The 24,721-nt window shown below is 39.9% G+C and overlaps 1 protein-coding gene across 1 annotated transcript in view; it reads left to right on the forward strand.

The window, feature by feature from the left end:
* Positions 1–24,721, forward strand: part of GRB2 (growth factor receptor bound protein 2) — a 71,737-nt gene that overhangs the window by 6,187 nt on the left and 40,829 nt on the right. Inside the window, exon 2 of the mRNA XM_028167343.2 lies at positions 1,108–1,323. Within this exon, the coding sequence (XP_028023144.1) occupies positions 1,246–1,323 (78 nt within the window). The 5' untranslated portion in view covers positions 1,108–1,245. The remainder of the gene's footprint in view (positions 1–1,107; positions 1,324–24,721) is intronic.

A 24,721-nucleotide genomic window follows, 5' to 3' on the forward strand; every position in this document is an offset into this window, starting at 1 on the left:
TCTAGGATGTGTCCCATATTCAGGGCTCGAGACTCTTCACTTCCGCAGTGATTGTACTGCCCAGGTTCACCATCACCTGGTATACTACCTAAGGGTTATTACAGAATCTTTGCCTGCAAAATGCAGTTTGGATCAGTCTAGTACTCCCCTGGCTCCGAGAAAAGCACCTGTTCTCAGGGGTAACTGTGAGAGGCTTCTGTTTGGCTTTTGGGTGGTAGCTAAGATTCTGAAAAAGGGATTGCTTTCAAGTGTAGATTAGGAGTTCAACCTTGCTCCATAGGCTAGTTAGGAATAATGCAGAGGCTGCTTTTGGAATGCTGAACCTTGGACGTCTATTTTCAAGGGCTTTTGGGGCCCCCGAAGTCTTGGGGGTCTTCGAGGGAGAGGAAGCCTTCTGCACGAGCAGGTCTCCACCCACCAAAGGCTCTGAGCTGGATTTCCTTTGGTCACCTGAGCTTGCCGATCACAGTTGGCAAGTGGAGAGGGAGAGTTGCCTATGCTGAGAGTAGCAAACTGAATAAGAAAGTAGTTCCTAGGGTCAGTTTCTTCCACTTTCCTAGGAGCAGACCGAGGTTTAGTTTCTGAGAACAGTTAAAGCAGCTCAGGACCAAAGCCCACATTGTTGGCTTTTGACTGTGGATATAGGACCCAACATTTTCAAAACACCAGAAAGGTTGGCAGGGAGAAAGGAGGGAGAGAGGCCTATATAACTGAGAAAAGTAGGGTGCCAGACCGAGGGCGAGGGCTTTCTTTACGTGGATTGCATTTCGTGCCTGGAGAAGAGCGTGAGGGGCGAGGGAGGAAAGGCGGAGACCGATCGGACTCCAGCCGGTTCCTGCACACTGAGCACACCCAGCGGGAGGGAAGAGGAAGTGTGTTCTGGAATAGCTCGAGCAGCTGCCGTCATTGGCCGGCAGGCCTGTCAGTTGCCTGGGGGCCGAGGCTGGAAAGAGGAAGGAGGAGCTCAGGGCTCCTGCCTGGAAGGGAGGGAGGAGGGCTGAGCCAGGCTGAGCCAGGGGGCGTGGGGGCTGGGACGGCAGGCCGACTGGCAGGGCGGGGCTGCCTTCGATCTGGCCACTTCTCTCAATCATTGCTCTTCTGATTCAGGGTGGCATTGTGTGTCCCGGCGTGCAGGAGCGAGTCCCAGCTGAGAGGCGAGGCTGAGCCCAGAGCACTGGGTTGCTTCAGCAGGGAAGACTCCCTTCCCCCCTGCTTCAGGCTGCTGAGCCCTGAGCCCCGCTCAGAATGGAAGCCATCGCCAAATATGACTTCAAAGCCACCGCAGACGACGAGCTGAGCTTCAAAAGGGGGGACATCCTCAAGGTAAGTGTTGATGCCCAGCAAACGCTCAGATGGCTTCTCCTTGTACTCACCTGCCTTCTTGTGCCCTGATAACACACAAAGAAGCTGTGCTTGTTCTTTTTTCATTGCCCACTTTTAACATTTACCATCCTGTGTGATTTGGAGAGCTAGATGCTGAGTAGAATATCAAACATGACTTCAGAGGGTTGGTGTGATGTGTGGTCTTTAACTGCCTTTGTGTGAATGCCTTGAGCATTTCTGTGCTTGTTGATATTGGTAATTCAAGTAAAGTCAGAGCAATATGATTATAGTAAGGAAGCGTATGAGTAGATTGGGTTACCTAATCTACTAGAGTTTTATAAAAAAAAAAAATGAGAGGATTTTTTTGAAAGACCCAAACTTGAAGTATTTTTGTAAAAGCACTCAATTAGTCTTATCTTACGTAGTCAAAAGATTTTTGCATTCTGGAATGTGATCCTAGTAGGTTAGAAATTAATTTCCCCTAGTTTAGAGAGGTGGTTGGAAGTACGTGCCAAAACTCATTAAAGAACCTCAGTGTATTCTTATTCTTTGTGAAACAACTAATGGAGTTCTAAATAACAAGGTACAACTTGTTGTTGTACCAGTCAGATTTCGATTTTCTTAAACTTGAGGAGCAGTTACCCCATATTAAACTGTGATTACCCCATATTAAACTGTGATTGCACCAAAGAAACTTGCTGACAGTTTAAAAATAAGCTTCCTTACAGTTTGCAGCTCATTTTGAGCCCCACTGTTTACATGAGGTTCGCCTTCCACCTGGCACATGTTAATTATGTTGTTTACCCAATTAACTGGAGCAGCTTGCTCTTTTGGATATGTAATTTATTTTTACATGGGTGGGTGTTATCAAATAGTGTATCAACTCTGAGAAAAACCTGAAATTTAATGTTTGAGTCTTCACTGTGTCTCAAGTTTTGACTTTTTTCCTCTAAACCTGATTGTTGGAATTTGCCATCCATTTGTTTACTACTCTTGAATGAAATTATTAGGATTTTATAAAGAAGAAGGAAGTGGAAATACAGAAATATGATTCTTTATAAAAGGACTAGTGACTATTGTTTTTAAGTTTTGCAGACCTATGGAGAGTTATTATTTTGTTCACTGCCCAAGGTGTAGAGTTCTGCTCTGAAGTTACCTGCACAGTAGTTTTTGTAATGTTAGAAATGTAGGTTGTACTTCATAAAAGGTGATAAAGAGCCCTTTAAGGAGAAGGAAACTCTGTGAGGTTTTTTTTTTTTTTTAACATCTTTATTGGAGTATAATTGCTTTACAATGGTGTGTTAGTTTCTGCTTTATAACAAAGTGAATCAGTTATACATATGTTCCCATATCTCTTCCCTCTTGCGTCTCCCTCCCTCCCACCCTCCGTATCCCACCCCTCTAGGTGGTCACAAAGCACCGAGCTGATCTCCCTGTGCTATGCGGCTGCTTCCCACTAGCTATCTATTTTACATTTGGTAGTGTATATATGTCCATGTCACTCTCTCACTTTGTCACAGCTTACCCTTCCCCCTCCCCATATCCTCAAGTCCATTCTCTAGTAGGTCTGTGTCTTTATTCCCGTCTTGTCCCTAGGTTCTTCATGACCTTTTTTTTTTTTTCTTAGATTCCATATATATGTGTAAGCATACGGTATTTGTTTTTCTCTTTCTGACTTACTTCACTCTGTATGACAGACTCTGGGTCCATCCACCTCACTACCAATAACTCAATTTCGTTTCTTTTTATGGCTGAGTAATATTCCATTGTATATATGTACCACATCTTCTTTATCCATTCATCTGTTGATGGACACTTAGGTTGCTTCCATGTCCTGGCTATTGTAAATAGAGGTGCAGTGAACATTTTGGTACATGACTCTTTTTTTTGTTTGTTTTGTTTTTTTTTGTTTGTTTTTTTGGACTCTTTTTGAATTATGGTTTTCTCAGGGTATATGCCGAGTAGTGGGATTGCTGGGTTGTATGGTAGTTCTATTTTTAGTTTTTTAAGGAACCTCCATACTGTTCTCCATAGTGGCTGTATCAATTTACATTCCCACCAACAGTGCAAGAGTGTTCCCTTTTCTCCACCCTCTCTCCAGCAATTATTGTTTCTAGATTTTTTGATGATGGCCATTCTGACCAGTGTAAGATGATATCTCATTGTAGTTTTGATTTGCATTTCTCTAATGATTAGTGATGTTGAGCATCCTTTCATGTGTTTGTTGGCAAACTGTATATCTTCTTTGGAGAAATGTCTATTTAGGGCTTCTGCCCATTTTTGGATTGGGTTGTTTGTTTTTTTGATATTGAGCTGCGTGAGCTGCTTGTAAATTTTGGAGATTAATCCTTTGTCAGTTGCTTCATTTGCAAATATTTTCTCCCATTCTGAGGTGTGTGAGCTTTTTGACGGTATTCTCAAAGTCAGCATTAAATTAATCATCAGAAAGCAGACAGAACCAGCTATAGGTTTTAGAGAGAAATACATCATCTGTTTCTATTTCTTTAGCTAGAAATCAGCAATCATAACTTAGACTACTAAATTACTCTGTATCGTTGATGTACTGAGGAGATAATTTGATGTTTTCTTAGATGATTACTATTTTCAGCAGATAACCTGCTCCTGATATCATAGTAAGATTGGTTACTCAGATAAAGGGAAAAAAAAAAAAAGATTGGCTACTCAAGTAGCCACATTTGTCACTTGTACAAAAATGCTTTGGGGCCAAGCTTGGGGGTTTTTTTGGTTGCTTTGTTTACTGAAATACAAATTAGATTTCTCCATTAAGCTTACCCTAGAAACTTGAAACTTGAGCCTGGAAGTTCATATTTTTTCTCTAAGTCTATCCAGTTGCACATTTAGCACTAAAGCAACAAATCAAAACAAAACTGTGAACTTTGAGGTCTGTTTTAAAGAATTTTTAGACAAGAACTTTCCCTGTTTACTACCACTAAAGTTAGTCTTGGACCATGATCATTTTATAAGTTCTCCACCTTAAATTGGTAAACTTCTTGAACAAGTGTAATATCCTTCTTTCCCATCCTACAGTTAGGATGATACTGTTTAATTTCCCCCAGAAATTTTTATGATGGGAGAGGAAGTGAATCAGAGTGCTCACATTTACTTTCAGATTTTCTTTGGGGAGAGAGAAACATACATATATTTGGTTCTTTCCAGGTTGGCAGATAACTGGCATATGAAGTCATAATGCCATTATTGCTTTTGAATGGTGGCCGTTAGCTGTTTGTTAGTAATCTTGTGGCTTTACTCTAAAAAGAGTGATGATACAGTAGTTGCCCTTTGTCTCATAATTCTGTGAAACAGCTGAGTGAAGAGGAGGGACATTGCTTTGTCTTAAGCGCTATTAGTTAAAAAAAAAAAAAAAAAAAAGGCAGCATTTTCTTCTTTGATTATTCAGGGAGTAACTGGCTTCATTTGAGTGGCTCTGATTTGATTTGCTCACTCTTTAGGATGGTAGTTGTGAGCCAAATCATGTTTTGAAGTGTCCAGAAAGCATTGACCAGTTTCCCTCGATTGAAATATGGATATATTTACTCTCTGTTGATAAAACAGACATGTGCACGTGGGTACTGAGTACATTTTATTTGAAGATAATGAAATAGAAAGGGGCTCAGCCCTCTGCCTATGACCAGGTTCAGAAGGATTACACCCTCTCACTGTCTTGGAGTTCCTGGTTAACTTTTGCTGAATGTTGACTCGTGTCCCCCAGCAGACCACTTCCTTACTCTCTGTCCACATGTTGACTTGTACTGCCCTGAGAAGAGAGAACAAATTAAAAACATCTTACTGGAAGCTGTAAATAGAACTTAATGCTTGGATATATCTGCCTTTGTTAATTTCCCTCTTATAAAAGCTTGTGTTTTTCTTGGGGAGGGGCGGGGAGGGCACTGGGGCTAGGTATGGAAGAAATTGCTCTTCTTTTGCAGTTTCAGGCCTTAGGCGGGTGAAGTGAACCTAAATTTCCCCACCATTGTAGGGCAGCCTTGAGGTAGCCCCAGGGGTTCTCCACTGAAAATGAGGCCCCTGAATACTCTACCCTAGGCACACAAAACACCTGAGCTTACCTAAAAGTTGCGTCTGCCATCTAGGGGCTTCTGTACATGTATTGATATTTCAGACAGTGCTGCATAGGAATGAAGAGACTGTTTTGAGCTCTCAAACCTGTGCTCATTGCGTTCTGTAGCCGGGTTGTTATTTTCTATCAAGACAGACCTTAGACTCTAGAAGAGAACCAACAGTAGATCATCTCAGTATCTTTTTCTCTGTTTGGCACGAACTTCCTTTACCAGTTTCCTAAACTGCTTTAGAACTAGGTCTTGGGTTCAGTGCTGATGACACTATTTTACTGTTACATTTACAGAGCGTCTCCTTGAGCCACATCCTGGGGTAAGTTGCCTTGAGAGTTAGGGGAGAAATAGAAGATGTACTTTCTCCCTTCAGGAACTCTAAAATCAAATAAGAGAAGTGAGGTTAGTATGTGAAACAGTATGTGACAGTGTGTAAAATTAGAGGATCTTTATTTTTTTAATAAATTTATTTATTTTATTTATTTATTTTTGGCTGCATTGTGTCTTCGTTGCTGCACACGGGCTTTCTCTAGTTGCGGCGAGCGGGGGCTACTCTTCATTGCACTTCGCAGGCTTCTCATTGCGGTGGCTTCTCTTGTTGCAGAGCACGGGCTCTAGGCGCGCGGGCTTCAGTAGTTGTGGCACATGGGCTCAGTAGTTGTGGCTTGTGGGCTCTAGAGCACAGGCTCAGTAGTTGTGCCACATGGGCTTAGTTGCTCTGCGGCGTGTGGGATCTTCCCGGACCAGGGCTTGAACCCGTGTCCCCTGCAATGGCAGGCGGATTCTTAACCACTGCGCCACCAGGGAAGCCCTAGAGGATCTTTAGAACAGGAAAAGACTTTCTTATTTTACAGGTGAGGAAATGGTGGCCCATGGAGGTTAATGATCTATCCAAGATCACAGCTATTAGTACTTAGCGCTGAACTGGTATTTAACAGAATGCTGAAGTTGTGTTACACACTGTAACTGCCAGTGTAATTTTGAAGGGAAGAGATTGGTAAGAGCCGAAGTCCGAGAAAGCTGTGTGGAAGAGGCATGACTTGGACTGGACCTTGTGAAGACCAGGACAGGGCTAGGTGAGGAGAAGGGAGGGGCGGGGGCTGTGCTTGTTGTGTTTGAGACAGGAATGCTAGAATAAGGTTATAGGCTGTGACGGAGTGGAAAATAAGGTAGAACTGGAGCCAGATAAGAAAAACCCAGTAAGAGTTTGATCTTGTCCTTAAGCCTCTGAAGGTTATTAGCTGATGAAGAAAGTGTCCTGTGTGTTTAGTGGATTGCAAGGAGGGAAGCCTGGAGTCCCAGCCTGGCAGGTTCCAGTAATCAGGTTGTGAGATGAGTGCCTGTACAGGTATAGGAGACTAGGAATGAAGGACAGGGGGTGCTTTGAGGAAAAGAAAAAATAATGGGATTTCTGCCTGTCAGCTGGGGGTATTTGAATAAGTCTCCTGTGTAACTGAGAAAAGAACGTCCATTGAGTATGCTCCTGAGAGCCAGGAATGTGAACTAGAGTGTGATTGGTTACAGTTTTCACAGCAGCTCTAAGTCCTGAATTTCAGTACATGAGTCTCATTTCAGGTGTTTGAACTATCAAACCTAAAAAATAAGAGGTTGGGGTGGGGTTTTTCTTCACTATTTCAAAGTACTGGTATCAGTATACTTTTTGAAGTATTTCTTTGCCTATTGATAAGAATTGTTATCAATCTTGTTAACTAAACTCAGAATATTGCATTTAATCTTTAAGAATGAGGACAGTTTGAGTTCTCTTACAACATAATTTGTTTGCCTTTCATCATATTCATTTCCCCCCTGTCATCTGAATGGACTGTTTCCAAATAGGTGCTAAGAATGAACTTTCGGTTCCTGTCCAAGACTCCTTTGGGGGTGGAGGGGGTTGCTGGCTGAAGACCAGTCATCCCTGTTTGGAGAAAGAAATGTCTAAGGAAATGCACCATTCCTTTGGGGTCTTCAGTTTTCACCTCTGTGAGCCATTATAGTTAAGTCATCATTGAATAGCTACTATTTATGAAGCATTTAATATATGCCACAAAGTTATACATGATTTCTAATTTTGGGCATCAGAAGGTTGGCATTATTAGCCCCATCTTATGGGTGCAGAAGTTAAGTAACAGGCTCAGGTTCACACATCTAGTAAGAGGCAAAGCTGGGATTTGATCTTAGGCCTGGCTGCAGTGCTCCCCCTACAGTACATTAATGCCCCTGTTACCTGTCAGGTATGAGTAAACCAGAAATATAAGCTTATCTGCAGTCCTGAGTTACTCACCCGCCAGGTATGGACAGCTGTCTTACGGCACTGCTTCTGCATAGTGACGTATTGGATAGCCTATCTAAGTAAGCTGAGGTTAATAATAAAAGAAATGAAGGGGGAAAATAAAGGTCATTTCGCCTTTCGGATTAGCAAAGATGATAAAGACTGACCCCACCCTCTCTTGGCCAGGGTGTGGGGAAATGGGTACTGTCACCTCCTGCCAGTGGAGGTTTGTACGAATACAGTTGGTCTTTTTGAACATGGCTTGGTGATACGTATTAGACCATAAAATGACCCAGCAGTTCCACTTTCAAGAATTCAATCTAAGAAAATTCACAAACAATTTTTTTTAAATGTAGACATAGGGATGTTTATTTCAGTGAATCTGTGTGCCACCTAGAAATTTCTGCAATTAAATTATGAAATATCATTTCCAAGATGTTAAAAGGTGTAAAAATAGGCATCTTCGAATCCATGGAATTACCGTATTAGGAAAAAAAAAACGTTAAGTAGCCCATCAGTGGGAGGCTACATAAACAGATTATGGTGCCTGTAAAGTGGGATACTGTGAAGATGTTAACGTTGATGTAAAACTATATCAATACAGTATATGTGTTGCTCAGACCAGTGTTTATGGATCCTCTATTAAAAAGTGAAAATGTATCTGATTTATTGAGTTCTTAGTATGTCTGTGCACTAAGCTAAGTATTTTACTTGTATTTTCTTTTAATCCTCACAATAATCCTATTAAGACAGATGCTATTATCCCCAATTTACTGATCAGGAACCTGAGGCTTATGTTAAGTCACTTGCCCAAGTTCACATTCAAATCCAGGCCGGTTAAGTCCAGATTCCATGTTCTTAACCACTACCCCGTGGGGCTTTTTTGTACCCAAATGAGGTCAGACGAGGGAGGGAGGGAGGGGGCGCGAGCCCATTTAGGGAAAATTGCTATCTATTTCTATTTGCTTATTAAATACATAGACTTCTTTCTGAATGATCCCCTAAAAGGTAATAGTTATCTCCAAGGAGCTGGATTTCAGGTGATTCTTACTTCTTTTTTGTTCTTTTTTTACATTACTTTAATTAATTTATCAGTTTTATTAAGTCAATACAGTTTTATTCAAATGGTAAGTAGTTAACATTTTGCATGTTTTACCTTGATGGATATTCTAGGAAGTTAAAGTGCTCTGGTCAGGGGTTGGTTGGTTGTGTATTTTTAATGACTGAGGTTTAACCTGCCTTTAGGCTAAAGTTCACTGTGCCTATGTTCAGAGTCCTAAAACTTAGAGACCTTTTAAAAAGTGACTCACAACACCTTTTGGAGGAAAATCTTGGTCTTTTTGGCAGATACTTCCTCTGTTTTACCTCCTAGTGGATGTGGAATGAGAGACATCTGTGGTATTGTGGTAAAGAACGTGCTCCAGGGCTAGACCCACCTTCTTCTGGCAAATCTGGCCTTTTGGTCTTGGGAAGCTGACTCTCCTTTGGTTCTCCAGTCCTCAAAATGGGAACAATAGCATCTACCTTCCTAGAGTCACAGTGAGGATTAAAAGAACTAATATGTTAGTGTGCTTAAAGCAGTGACGCGTAAAGTAGATAGTAATGCTACCTGCCATTAGTTTTATTAATGTTATTCAGACGCACAACTTTGATAAGAGGATGTCAGTCCTACTGCTGGCTCAGGTAACTGTTAAGTCACATGACTCGACACATAAAACTGGCCGGGTGCTTGTCCTGATACTACCTCAAACTCAGAACTGTGCAAACTTTGTCCCAAAGCTTAGCAGAAAGCATGGTATTGATGGAGGATTTTGTGAAAGACAAGTACTTTCTCCATTCTTAAAAGTCTTTGGCCCTCTCTCAGGGTTAAACCTGAAAGCAAAGAGGTGGGTAACTGCACAGTGTCCTATTGGGGACCTCACTTTTGTATATTTCTTGGGCTGAATGGAGCTTTGGGATTATGCTGTTGGCAAATATTAAGAAGTGATAGAAGAAACAGCCTTAGGAAAAATTCGTTGCTGTATTTACTCTAAGGATATTAAGGAGTCTTTCATTATTATGTGTCCTCAGGGAGGACCTGTGGGAGAACGTTCTCTCTGGTCTTGATACCTAGAATAGGCGTATTTCCCCTTCAAACAACTTTTTTAAATCTTAAGGATGCTATAAATAATGCTTTGATATGTTTCCTTCTTTATCTTGTAGGAAAGCTTAGAGCCTACTATGGTCCCATTTCTAGCAGTCGCTCTTATACTTTCTGTCCTAGTATTTTTGTTGAAACAGGTAGTAATTATTAGTGGTAAATAAAGTTTTTCTCACCCTAACAATGGCTTTGATTTTTAACTAATTTATTTATTCTTTAGTTTAACAGCAGACTTTTAAAATCTAGGTTTAGCAAAATGGCAAAGCCTTTTGTAGTACTTTGCCTTTGAAAAAATACAAAAAACATCAGTTTAGTTTTTTTTTTATATATATATAAATTTATTTATTTATTTTTGGCAGTGTTGGGTCTTCGTTTCTGTGCGAGGGCTTTCTCTAGTTGCGGCGAGCGGGGGGCCACTCTTCATCGCGGTGCGCAGGCCTCTCACTGTCGCGGCCTCTCTTGTTGTGGAGCACAGGCTCCAGACACACAGGCTCAGTAGTTGTGGCTCACGGACCTAGTTGCTCCGCGGCATGTGGGATCTTCCCAGACCAGGGCTCGAACCCGTGTCCCCTGCATTGGCAGGCAGATTCTCAACCACTGCGCCACTAGGGAAGCCCCCAGTTTAGTTTTAAAGTGAGAGGAAATGCATTTTGGACCTTAAAACTGTAGACTTCACAGAGAACAAGAAAGCAGTGTGTGTTTTCAGTCAGAATATTGATCATTGCATGTCTTTGTGTCATTATTTCGTAGATCTTTTATTTTCCTAGGTAAATATGTATGGTTTGAAATGGATTGCTAGAGGAAAAAGAATATATTTACAACATTTTATCTTTTTGGTTTCATTGGGTCTTTGTTGCTGTGTGCGGGCTTTCTCCAGTTGTGGCGAGCAGGGGCCACTCTTCTTTGTGGTGCGTGGGCTTCTCATTGCGGTGGCTTCTCTGTTGCGGAGCACGCGTGCGGGCTTCCGTAGTTGTGGCTCACGGGCTCTAGAGTGCAGGCTCAGTAGTTGTGGCGCACAGGCTTAGTTGCTCCGCGGCATGTGGGATCTTCCCAGACCAGGGCTCGAACCTGTGTCCCCTGCATTGGCAGGTGGATTCTTAACCACTGTGCCACCAGAGAAGTCCCTACAACATTTTATTGTCAATATTTCCATTTTTCCTTAACATTTAAAATTACTTTAATAGGGCTTCCCTGGTGGCGCAGTGGTTAAGAATCTGCCTGCCAATGCAGGGGACACGGGTTCGAGCCCTGGTCTGGGAAGATCCCACATGCCGTGGAGCAACTAGGCCCGTGAGCCACAACTACTGAGCCTGCGCGTCTGGAGCTTGTGCTCCGCAACGGGAGAGGCTGCGACAGTAAGAGGCCCGCGCACCGCGATGAAGAGTGGCCCCCGCTCGCCGCAACTGGAGAAAGCCCTCGCACAGAAACGAAGACCCAACAGAGCCAAAAATAAATTAATCAATTAATTAATAAAAAAAAAAAGCAAGTTCTTTTAAAAAAAAATTACTTTAATATACATTAATAGAAAAAAAAGAGAGGAAATTCATAATTCTGCATAAACTCCCCACTCCAATATTTTTACTGTTGCAGATCTCTTCTAGGCTTTGTTGTTGTTTATACTGCTGTAATTATAGTGGCCTTAAAATACAACATATGTTACCATTTTCCTGTATTTGTTTTACTAATTTTTTTTAACGGTTTAATATTTAAAAATATTTTTAAAGTTAATGTTCTATAATTGACTTAGCTGTTTCCCCATTGCTGGATACTTAGCTTGTTTCTCTTAAAAATTTAGTTTATCGTCTCAAAGGAGGCTTTTGATTATGTATGATGCTGTGTTGTCCAAAAGGATTGAACAGATTACCTACTTGAGGTCAAGTTGAATGAGAATGGCCCATAATCTTAGTCAGAATACATAATAGTAGTGCAGCTAATGTTGGCTTCATTTTCTGACCTCCTTTAACAATAGAATATTATTTCACAGTTTGACAGTGTTTTATAGGACTGTGGAACCAGATTTGTGAAATGATTAAACCTCTTCACTCAGCATCTAAGATACTTAGACAACAGCATATAGTTTTTCTGAAGCACGTTTTATTTTGTGCTGTTCCTTCAGGTGATTAATTTGCTTTTTTATAGCTGTGTCAGGTTAAGTTAATAAGTAATTTTGATAGCTGAGAAATTTGATGTGTATTCATAGACGTAGTTTTAATTCAGTTTTACTTCTCTGGCAGAATTAATCCCTTCTAGAGGGAGATAATCCATCCTCACTCATGTTTGGAAAAAGATGGAAAGACAGACAAACCAGCTTTGTTTAGTTGATGCTGCAAATGTTTAGCTTTAGAGCCAGAAGGCTCTGCTGAGAGCTTTTGAGAAAAAAGTGGAGTGATTTATTGAAACATCCTCATGCTCTTACATGTACTGAGATATAAAGAAAAAAGGAAACTATCATGTTGGTTCTCTCTGGATGTTGGGATTATGGAGAACTGTCACTTTCTACAGCATGCATTTCTATAATGGATATTTTTACAGGCATATATTCATATATTAATTTCATAATCAGAAAAGCAGTAAAAACCAAAAACACTACAGTAGTTTTCTAGATTGAAATTACAAGTCAACAAACATTTTAGGGTCTATTTTGCTTTCTTAAAAGGAAAAAAAAATCAGTGTACAGCTTCATGGAGTAAATTTGTTCATTTCTTCTTGGTGAAGACAGCACAAGCGTCTTCAAGTTATCTAGGGCTATTACATAGACCTTATGTAAAATAGAGAATACACAACAATAAACTAGAAGCGGGCTCGGCCCTTTTGCTTATGAACAAGTAAGATTGGCCCTAAAACTGGTCTTGCTGCCCAGATTTCTAGTTATATCTAGCTTATCTTTTCCCTGCACCTTATATGAAACTAACGTTATGTGCTTTCTTACTTATATGTAATTTTGACTTAGATCAGTCTCCAAACTGGATTATGGTTAGTAATGCAGCCAAATTGCAGTTTTTCAGAGGTTTAATTATCCATGTTGCCTTCCTTGTCTCCTGTCCATATTTAGTCAAGTTTACATTTTATTTATCAACTTCCATAAAAATGTTAGGCTCTGAAAGGTAAAATTAAGAGACAAAATAAAGATTTGCAGTTATTTGTGGGTTTTAGTTATCTGTTGTGCATTGAAAAAAATCATGTGTCTTCATTTCATTCTTTTAAAATGTTTATTAGAGTTATTTAATTGAAAAGTGTAAAAGAAAGGCCATAATCCCTCCTGTCACCCAGATAACTTTTTGAAATAAAATAAAGCAAATGTCGAACTCGTTAGAAAATGTAAAAGGCAAATACTCTTCCCGGAGAAAATAACTGTTCTGTTTTTCTGTAACCTTTCAGGAAGAAAGACATTTAATGAGTATAGCCATAGTTACTTTTACTGTACTTTCTGGGTACGATGAGAAGCACTCTGAAACCATATTCAAAATTGTAATAATGAAAATAAGCTGATACTTAATCTTTGGAAGGAAGGATGGGGTTTCTGTTTAAATGTACTGTACCTCTTTAGAAAAAAGCAGTAGCTAGAAAGATCACTTTGCCAGGCTATTAGAGAAGATCATAATGATTAAGACTTTCAAAGTCACATGTTAAAACTGAGTCAGAGTAGATTTCGAACCTGAAATTGGTGTGAATTTTCCCAAAAGTTGTGCTAATATTGTCTACATCAGATATTCAGATGAATTTGTGACTAATGGCCTCACTTAGTGCTAGAAGTGGAAACTTGTAGCCCTGCAGGTCTTTCCTTGAGATTAATTACTTTATTGGTCTCCTAAATTTAGGTTACTGTTTGAGAAAGAACCAGTACTTTACTTGGAAAGTCATTCTCTTTGTGTTCAGATGCCCTTTATCTGCCTTCTTGGAGCACCTAATATAACTACATACACCTGAACAGCTGTTGTCCTTAAAGACTGTAGAAGTAATTTTCAAATTTATTTATTAGTTTGTTGGTATTGTGTATCAAAGTGTAAGCTTTCTGCATGTTCTTTCCCTCACTCTTCTTTCTTATTAGATATTAAGGGCCTCGCAAAAGGGGCATGCTTCTCATTTGCATATTCTCAGATAACCTGATGAAAAAGTATTGATTACCTGCTTTTGGGGGTGTTGGGTTTTATCAATAAAAGAATAGCAACCTCAATTTGAAGTGAACTATGGCATGTTTTTCCTTTTAATATAAATGTTTATCTTGCACTGTTGGTGGGAATGTAAAGTGATAGAGCCACTATGGAGAACAGTATGGAGGTTCCTTAAAAAACTAAAAATAGAACTACCATATGACCCAGCAATCCCACTACTGGGCATATACCCTGAGAAAACCATAATTCAAAAAGAGTCATGTGCCACAGTGTTCATTGCAGCTCTGTTTACAATAGCCAGGACATGGAAACAACCTTAGTGTCCATCAACAGTTGAATGGATAAAGAAGATGTGACACATATATACAATGGAATATTACTCAGCCATAAAAAGAAACAAAATTGAGTTATTTGTAGTGAGGTGGATGGACCTAGATACTGTCATACAGAGTTAAGTAAGTCAGAAAGAGAAAAATAAATACCATATGCTAACACATATCTCCATATATATATGGAATTTAAAAAAAAAATTGTTTCTGAAGAACCTAGGGGCAGGACAGGAATAAAGACAAAGATGTAGAGAATGGACTTGAGGACATGGAGAGAAGGAAGGGTAAGCTGGGACGAAGTGAGAGAGTAGCATGGACATATATAAACTACCAAATGTAAAATAGATAGCTAGTGGGAAGCAGCTGCATAGCGAGATCAGCTCCGTGCTTTGTGACCACCTAGAGGAGTGGATAGGGAGGGTGGGAGGGAGACGCAAGAGGGAGGAGATATGGGGATATATGTATATGTATAGCTGATTCGGTGTTATAAAGCAGAAACTAACACACCATTGTAAAGCAGTTATACTCCAATAAAGATGTTAAAGGTAAATAAAGTGATAGGAACTGAAAAAAATATATATATATAAAAATGTTTATAAATACCTAGGCTGTAGCCTTAAATTTCCCTCTAAATGTTGCTTTAGTTGCTTCCAATAAATCTGGGTATGCAGTTGTTTTTGTTTTCATTAATTTCAAAATATTTTCTAATTTGTTGTTTTTTTCTTTGACCCATTGGTTATTTAGGAGTGTGTTGTTTAATTTCCACATGTTTGTGAATTTCCCAGAATTCCTTCTGTTGTTGATTTCTATTTTAATTCCATTGTATTTATAGAACATACTCTGATTTCAGTCCTTTTAAATTTATTGAGGCTTGTTTTGTGGCCTGGCATTTGGTCTGTCCTGGAGAATGTTCTGCTGTGTGCTTGAGATGAATGTGTATTCTGCTTTTGTTGGTTGGAGTGTTCTCTAGATATCTGTTAGGTCTAGTCAGTTAATTATTTTTTCCTAGAGTATGTCATGATAGTTGTAGAATTTTGATGAATTCTTAAGAATACTTACCTAGTATCTTGGTGAATCATAGCAACAAATTGAGTATCTCCTAGGTTAAGGGTATTATGCTTAGTGCAAAGGGTTGGAGATATAGATAATATTTAGTAATACACTGTTTTAAGAGCTGTGCTAGAGGTATGCACTGGGTGTTCTGAGTGAAAACAGACTTGGTAGGACATGAGTATTGAAAAGTTTTCTGAGCTAACTTAGAAACACTCATGACTGCTTTGTCCATCCAGATATGCCTGACTTACTGAGGCCTTCTGTTTCTAACATTAGCGAAGCTTACTGTCAGACTCTGAAGAGTTGTTGGAGTTGTCCTAGAACACTTAAACTTGGAAGGTTAATTGCCTTGCAGTGTATTTGGCAGTTATAAAAGTAGAGGTGAGCCATATTGATAACAACATGGCACATGCAGAGAGCATCAAAGTAATTATGACACTTCTTTCACGTTTTGTGAAAAACTTTAGATAAGTGCCATCAATCTCAAATTTTATGCCCATGATGCTACCACCCCACTTTTTCAGGAAATATTTTTATGGAAATAGGTTTCTATTACACATTTGCATGTAGAACATACTGAATAGTGTTTTTTTTTAAATTAATTAATTAATTTAATTTATTTTTGGCTGTGTTGGGTCTTCGTTTCTGTGCAAGGGCTTTCTCTAGTTGCGGCAAGCGGGGGCCACTCTTCATCACGTTGCGCGGACCTCTCACTATCGCGGCCTTTCTTGTTGCGGAGCACAGGCTCCAGATGTGCAGGCTCAGTAGTTGTGGCTCATGGGCTTAGCTGCTCCGCGGCCTGTGGGATCCTCCCAGACCAGGGCTCGAACCCGCATCCCCTGCATTGGCAGGCAGACTCCCAACCACTGCGCCACCAGGGAAGCCCAGAATAGTGTTTTTAAGTGGGGTTACTTTAAACTAGAACTTTCCAGGTATTGAAAATAGCATGAACTTTACACTAGTATTATGGTAACTTCAGAAATGGAAAGGATTAAACATTTTATTTTCTCCAACATCATATGAATATGAATATGAATTATATTTAACAAGTTTGTGTATAGTCCAGAGTAATACACACCTGAAATCTGCTATCTAGATGTTAGTTTCTAAAGTTTAAAAAGTCTGTGGTCAAAGAAGTGGAAAATGGAATATATTTTCATGAAGCTTTTGAAAGAAAATTGCTCAAGTAAATAAAGAAGTTCAAGATACCTCCTCATAGACCTGAAAACATTTACTCAGTTGTTTATCAAATGTAAGTATGGAAGCCCCAAAATTCAGCATTCTGTTTACAGGGAGGGTAGAAAAGGATGTCAGTGCTACTTGTGCTCTCAGCCAGGGTCCCTCAACAGGATCCTCTCATTAAGATAAAAGTAAAACTGCTACAGCATCTTTACTGAACATATATATTTTTTAAACCTTTTTATATTGGAGTATAGTTGACTAGCAATGTTGTGTTAGTTTCAGGTGCACAGCAAAGTGATCCAGTTATACATATACCTGTATCTATTATTTTTCAAATTCTTTTCTCATTTAGGTTGTTACATAATATTGAGCAGAGTTCCCTTTGTGAACATAGTTTTTCTTAACATAGATTTTTTTATTTTAGAACATTTTTAGATTTACCAAAAAAAAAAATTGCAAAGGTAGCACAAAAAGATCCCATATATCTCACACCCAATTTCTCATTATTAACATTTTATATTAGTATAGTACATTTGTTACAATTAATGAACCATTATTGATACATGATTATTAACTAAGGTCCACACATTATTCAGATTTCATTCATTTTTCCCAATGTCCTTTTTTCTGTTCCAGGATCCCATCCAGGATGCCATATTGTTTAGTTGTGTCTTCTTAAGCTCATCTTGGCTGTGTTGGCTGAACATAGATTAAAAAAATACATATATATATATATATATATATATATTTATATTTATATATATATACACACACACACACGCTTAAAGTTTAGTATTTGTTCTTTTGATTCTTTGATAGTCCCTACTTAAGGAAGAATTATTTTCTAAAAGCATATAAATTGGTGTTTCTGTGGAAGATGTTATTTCTCATGTAACGCTTATTGGCATTTTAAGGTTGGACCACATAAGTATTTGGCTTCCATATGCCGAATATTTACCACACTCTTCTGTACTATAGCCACTGGCCTTATATGACTTATTTAAATTTAAATTAGCTAAAACATTCAGTTCTTCACTTGCGTTGGCCATGTTTCAAGATCTTACTAGCTACACGTGGCTAGTGGTGCTATACTGGACAGTGCAGATACAGGATATTTACGTCATTGTAGAAAGTTTTCTTGGACAGCGCTGCTGTAGAATGTCACCACCCAAATAACAGTGTTTTTGTGTTCAAAGTATTTTGGGTTTCACTTGGAAATGCTGGGAATCATATCTTCCCCCTTGTTGCAAACCATTAGTGGTTCCTCTGGTCTTTGGAGGTGAGGCCCTTGGGTAGAACTGGGACGGGGGTGGGAAGTAGGATGCTGCTGTGGACCAGCAGTAGGACTGGGGTAAGAGTTTCTCTTTCTCTTGAGCTCTTGCCCGTCTGCACTACTCCCTCCCTGGGGAACCTTTGACTTCCCAAACCCTTTTCTCCACAGCCCTGCACCTTTTCTCCCCCAGCCCATGCAGACAGAGGCAGATCCTGGGAACCTGTTGTCATCTAGTGAAACCAGAAGAGTGCTCATAGAATGGCTCCACTGGGGTGACATGTAATGTGTTGTTGAGTCCAGTGCTGGCTCTTCTAATTTGGGTTCCTTGTGTCATTGGATGTGTAATGTGGTCTCGAGCTGAATGTGCAGACAGCAGCATCTGAGGCACATCGAGAGAGCAGAGGCAGCACTTCTTTGAATTGAGCAAAACCATAATTATTGTGTTTTCAGAACTCTGTTTTACATAAATATCTTAGGCAAAGTTTTACTCTTATTGTAGAGTCATTTTGTTTCTTTGGTTTAAACTGTTTCTTTTGGTTTAAACTGCACCAAAATTTTGCACAATTAAATATCCTCACCCCAAAAGCTCTACAGTGTTTCATTAGTGAACATATTTGCCAGTAATGTCAAATAATGGGTTGATTAATCTTTGACTATATTTAAACAATACTTGGTCAATTTTCAATTAGTTGCATCATTTCTCTGAACACTGAGCTATTTCACACCTTGTGGTCTTCAGACTTGGCGTTCCTTTTGTCTAGTATAACCTTGGCCACCTCGCATTCTTCCTTTGTGACTTAGAGCAAGCCCACCCGAGCTCCAGAAGTCTTTCTCGACGCTCTTTTCTCCCTCTGGTGCCCCAACACTGCCCCTTAGTTGTGTACCTCTGGCCGTTGGCATATTTCCGTTTCCCCAGGCCTCAGATTCCTGTATGTCAGCATCTTGCACAGTGCCCAGCAACATGGTCATTTAGTTTGTTGGAACAGAAGAAGCGTTGAAACCCACACCAGGTTCATTCCACTCAGTATAAATTGAGTCCAAGTTGGTATTGTCTTTGTTACCCGGTATTGCCCTGTCAGAGGTCAGACTTGGTTCTTATGTTGCCTCAGCTGTTTTTGCATTTATTTAGGTGACATAAACCAGAAATAGGAACGCTGGAATTTCCGCTGTAATTTTTTATTCTCTTTATTTTTTCACCACCTTAGTTAAGCTTCTTAGCTACTTTTCCTTTGAGTCTCTGTAAGGTATAATTACACTTTACTGTGCATGTGATCTAAAGAATATTCAGTCAGCTTTATTTTTGTTAGTGTCCAAGAAACATTCCCGGTTTCCACCAGTTTTTGTTTTTGGACACTTATTTCATCTATAGTCATGGCATTTTATTTCAGCAGATGGTTCATACACATGTAAGAAATATTGCTATAGAAGGAGATTCTAAACATTTTGGCTTTCTCTCCTGAATTTGTTCTTTATTCTTTAAGTGTGTAAGAAAAATGAGAAAAAAATTTACAGGAATAGTTTGAAGTAAGCCTGATGATTTCTTCTAATTTACATAGTTTACACAACTCCCAGCCTTAGAGAGAAAGAACAGCTCTCAAGGGGCTGGATCACGGGAAGAAGAATCTTGTCTTATCGGATGTTCTCTTGAGTTTACTTCACTGCTAACAATGAGGTGGGTTGGGGAAAGAATTTGTTTTTCAAGCTTTGCCAGAACACTTTGCTTACAAGCAACTGTGCGAACTCTTACTGGTGTCCCTGTATTTCCAGGGACGCTTTCTGACCTCCTGTTAACGACACAGCTAGGACTGGCCGTGTGCTTTGTGGTGCCAAACATAGCTGAAGCAAACCTGGAAGGCGTCCAACCTGAACAGGATCCTGAAGTCAGAACGAGCAAGTGGTGCAAATGCTCTTAGTCAGAGTCTGGAAAGTCTTCAGAAGAAACGAATGCAGGCGGATCTGACAGGCTGCTGAAAATTTGTTCATAGACTGACATTTCAGTTCTTCTAGGCCCTGAGTAATTGGTTTCAGTCAACAAGGCACCAGTATCTCCTTATAAATTTCTTCGTAGAAGCCAGCTCTTGGAATGTATGCATCCTGGTGATAAACCTGGAGCTTGAATGTTGTTAAGATATTCAGAAAATAATGAATTTGCAGCTCTAGTAGGACCTGGCTTTAACTTTGACTCTGTAAGTCAATCTAAGCCTCAGCTTTAAGCATTCATTAATTTTAAGTGTTTGTGCCTCTTCATTGGTAATATGATGGTTCATGTTTTGAGTAAATAATGCTATCCTTAAAGCAGAGGAGTACATATGTTTTGAGTTGTTTTTCTAATAGTGGTAGGTATACTAGAGGGTCAGTAAGTTCTTTTTTTTGGGGGGGAGGGCTGCGTTGGGTCTTCATTGCTGCACGCAGGCTTTCTCTAGTTGTGGCGAGCGGGGGCTACTGTTTGTTGCGGTGCGCGGGCTTCTCGTTGCGGTGGCTTCTCTTGTTGCAGAGCACAGGCTCTAGGTGCGCAGGCTTCAATAATTGTGGCTCACAGACTCTAGAGCGCAGGCTCAGTAGTGGTGGCACACGGGCTTAGTTGCTCCGTGGCATGTGGGATCTTCCCGGACCAGGGATTGAACCTGCGTCCCCTGCATTGGCAGGCGGGTTCTCAACCACTGCGCCACCACCAGTCCCAGGGTCAGTAAGTCCCTAAACACCATCGCTGTCCTGAGCGGTGCTATCTTAGATAGGCTGGTTGGCCAGAGTCAGAAAGTGAGCCTTTGACCAGCCCAGCCCGTACCAGCCCCCAGTCCTTGTCTCAGGCGTCTTACATTGTGACTCTCTGGCTGAGCGCAGAAGCAGCAAAGGAATAAACTGGCATTTTTCTCATTACCAGGGTAGATCAGCATCTTTCAACTGAGTAAAGCAACATATGGTTGTTTATGCCTTCTTAAATTTTTATATCTTTTGGTTGTGGCCTTATAGTGCAAAGAAACCTTCAGTTTTGCTAGAACTTTAAGCTGCTACTCCTTGTTCCAGCTTAAAATCATTTAAATGAGATAGTTTTGATATATCCCAGTTTGAACTCTGAGGAGTATCTAGTGGCACATTGACATAAAATGTAGAAAATAATAACATATTATATTGCTTTTTTTTCTTTCAGGTTCAACTAATATTTATTGCATACTTAACCCGCACCAAGAACTGTGCCAGCACTCCCTTTATAATATCTCATCCAATCCTCTAAATAACCCTACAAAGAATGTATTAGTATCCTCCATTTCTACAGCTGAGAAAACTAAGACTAAAAAACGTTAAGTAATCGGTGCAAGGTCACACAGCCAGTAACTAGAGACCCAGAAATGAAGTACAGGTAGCCTGACTTAAATTCTAGCATGCTTTCCACTGTTGATCAACTGTCTCCTAAATTTCATCAGTTCTTTAAAGTAAGATAATATGTGACCATGTCCAAGGTACATAAAAAAAAATTCTCTAACACAGTTCAGGGAGATGGTGCTCTGACTGGGTGAGCTGAATATCTGGATTCATGTAGTAGTTCTGTATTTCATTATAAGTTAATATATAGGTATTGTGGCTAACTGGCAAGTCTCTTGTGAGTTCCTGCTACACCTCTGGGGAAACTGACAAAATGGAGTTCCTGAAAAAGCAAAGCAGAGAACCAGTGTTATCCAGATATGGTTTATTTTAAGAAGGACTTTCCTTTACAGCAGTATGGCTTCTTCTGCTTTGCTCTTTAGTCAGAGAAGGCTTTTAATTCAATGTCTGACTGATGTAAATTATGACACATTTCCTCCCTGACATATTACATTTCTCTCTTTTTATATACTACATTTAGGTTGGTCTGGAAGCTTTTGAGTGTCTGCCAAGGAGACAGTTTCAGTCTAGCGGGGACTTAGAGTTGAGCTGGTGAGGCTCTGTATACATATTTGTGAAAACAGTTTGTAAAGAAGACAGTTATAGGAAGTGTGTCTTCTGATTAAACGATGGTTTAGAGGATTTATAGCAAGATAGAATCAGATGTAGTGATTGTGTACTATAACTAAATAATTTTGGACTCAAGGTACTAGAAAATGGTAGCTACCATCCAAGTAATCAGAGCCTTCTAGGTGGGAGGAACATGAGAACAGAGATGGACTTGAACATAGAGATACCTTACTGAAGGTAAAGCTTTCATATGGGCCCAGAAAATTAGCTCTTATTGATCTCAGACAGACTTGGGAGCCAGGCAGGCTCTGTACCAGGTACTTGGCTCTTTAGTCCTCTCAACAGCTCAGTGAAAGAACTTTTTCCAGTGTTTTAACAGACAGGTTGAGTAACTTGTGTAAAATTGCCCAGCTAATCGGTGGGAGAGTAGACTTTTGAGCAAAATCTGATCTTGTTCACATTTTGAACTGTGGACTGATCAGAAGGCAGGCATTTATGTTGATGAAACAGCAGCGTTTTCTAACAGGTCCTGGAACAGTGAGTTTACCCAAATGGTGTTTTAGAAAGACTGTTTTGAGTAGTACAGGATTAAAGAGGAGAAAGATTAGAAGCAAGATGGAGCGTAGGGATGAAGAGCCCAGGCGGGAGCCAGACCATTTGGATTCAGACTTCAGCTTTGCTGTTTGCCATGGTTGTCATGTTGTGCAAGTTTTTAAACTTCTTTGTGCCAAAATTTCCTCATTGGGAAAATGGGGATAATAATAGTACTTATTACCTCATCAGATTGTTGTGAGGATTAAATTAATTGAAACATGTAAGCAGTTAAAACGGCAAATATACAGTTAGTTATTATCAAATAGGAAGCAGTGGGGTTTTTTTGTTTTTTGGGGGGTTTTTTTGGGGGCCGCACCTCGAGGCTTGTGGGATCTTAGTTCCCCGACCAGGGATCGAACCCGGGCCCTAGGCAGTGAGAGCACAGAGTCCTAACCACTGGACTGCCAGGGAATTCTCAGAAAGCAGTTTTGTTGCAGGCAAGCTGCTGAAATAAGTTAGTGGGAAGTGCAAATCTAAAGGGTGTTATAAGGGAAGAAATCACAGGACTGGGCAGGAGATGCAGTCGAGCCAGAGGATTCCGCGGCTTTGAGACTGGGGAGAGTATTGGTATCATCAACAGGATGGGAATTTTAGGAATTACCTAATTGGGGAAGATAAAGGGTTGAATGCTAAACCATAGGAAGAGGTTCGACTAAAAATCTTGTGGACAGTGTAGACCCTCCCCACTGCAGAATAAAGTGAGCAAGCAAGAAGCAGCCTTAATGTTGAGGAACAGGAGTCACCCCTGAGACCGACTGCTCTGGGCAATTCCTATTTCACTAGCTGTCTTAAAACAGAGTAATAGATGGGAGTATGACCCTTTGTGGCAAATGCTGCATTCCATTGCTGTAGATTTTCTAAATTGGTTACAGTACAACTTTTAATTTTATTTGTGGCTAATAGAATAGTGTGGCCCTATTCATTTAGAAAAATTCAAGTGAGAATTCTCGGTTATAAGACCCTGAAGTACTGAAACCTTGGTTAATTTTATGCTCATTGTTAGCCCCATTATGCTGCTGTGCTTATTATGGCAGGCTTAGGAAAAGCGCCCTGCCACGGTAAAAAGATCACAGGTTCAACAGCTCATTCATATAAACACAGGCACTCCTCCCCAGGTCCGGCAGAGAGGGACCGTTAACAGTGCTGTCCGTTGTCAAGGAGAAGTTCTGTGTTTGCCTCCATTTCATCAGAGCACTATTCATGTGCGATTCCCAAAACCTTGTTATACACTCAAAATGTGACTAGAAATAAGTTTCTCCACTTGTGCTGACTGACATGTATCACGAGCTGTTTTACCTGGGAATCTTTGGCTTATTGATGGTCTGTTTAGTTATGATTTAAGAACTATTGGTTGAATCTCTAGTGCAATAGTTCTTAACCTGTTTGGGGGCCATACCCCTTGGGACTCTATTAAAAGCTATTTCCCCCCTTCCAAATGTATATAAATAATCTATATTTAGAACCTCTGCTTTATTTTATAATAGAATATGCTAGGCGTTGAGACAATTCAACATAAATGTAAAACAGTTCCTGCCCTCCAAGAATTTCGTATTTGGTTGAGTAGAAGTGACTAATACAGAAACAGTTATCTTTAAATGTGATAGCATAAAGTGCCTAGGATTGTAGCATTATAGTAGGTTTTCAGTAAATGAGGTGGTTATTGTAATGGTTGCTAACTGTTGAAGGCATCAAGCATTCAGAGAAAGAAGTTGTTGGGGATTATAGGTAGGAAAGAAGAGAAGCACTGGTCCTAAATGGCTAAGATTTGGGTAGGAGATTTGGAAAAAGGAGAGTGGCATTTCAGGTGTCAGGATTCACAGAGGGTTGGCGTGTCAATGGAATGAGTTTCAAAGACAGTGATCAATCTGACAGTCTCTTTTTTAATAATTAAATATATATATGATGGTTAATGGTCAATACCCAAATTTAGCCCAATCCATTGCCCAGAAATAATCAGTTTATTTTATTAACTTTCCTAATAATCATTTTTTTCTGGACGTTTTAAAATTAAAGATCATACTGTATATGAAATTGTCTTTTTAAAAGATAAATATTTTCCCATTGTGTTAAGCCACTCTTGTTTGCAAATAACAGGATACATTACTCATATTAGTCTAAACAATAAAAAGTATGTATTGGTTTATATAATCAAAAAGTTCAAAAGTAGGATAGAGATCAGATACAGTTTGATCAGGGTTCAGCTCTGTGTTTCCATGAGTTTTTGTAGCTATACTCTGTTCCACATGTTAGCTTTGTTCTGAGGCTGGGTCCCCTTGTGACCAATATGTCTGTCGCCAGGGACCTTGACTAGAAGACATGTCGTTAACATCAGAGGGAGAGAGAAGTGTGCCCTTCCCGCCTGCAGCAGGTGTTTTGAGATTTGGGTTGATTGGTATAGGTAACCAAAGACTGAGCTGGTCAGTATGGG

Source organism: Balaenoptera acutorostrata, chromosome 20 (assembly GCF_949987535.1).
Source record: "Balaenoptera acutorostrata chromosome 20, mBalAcu1.1, whole genome shotgun sequence".
Lineage (NCBI taxonomy): Eukaryota > Metazoa > Chordata > Mammalia > Artiodactyla > Balaenopteridae > Balaenoptera > Balaenoptera acutorostrata.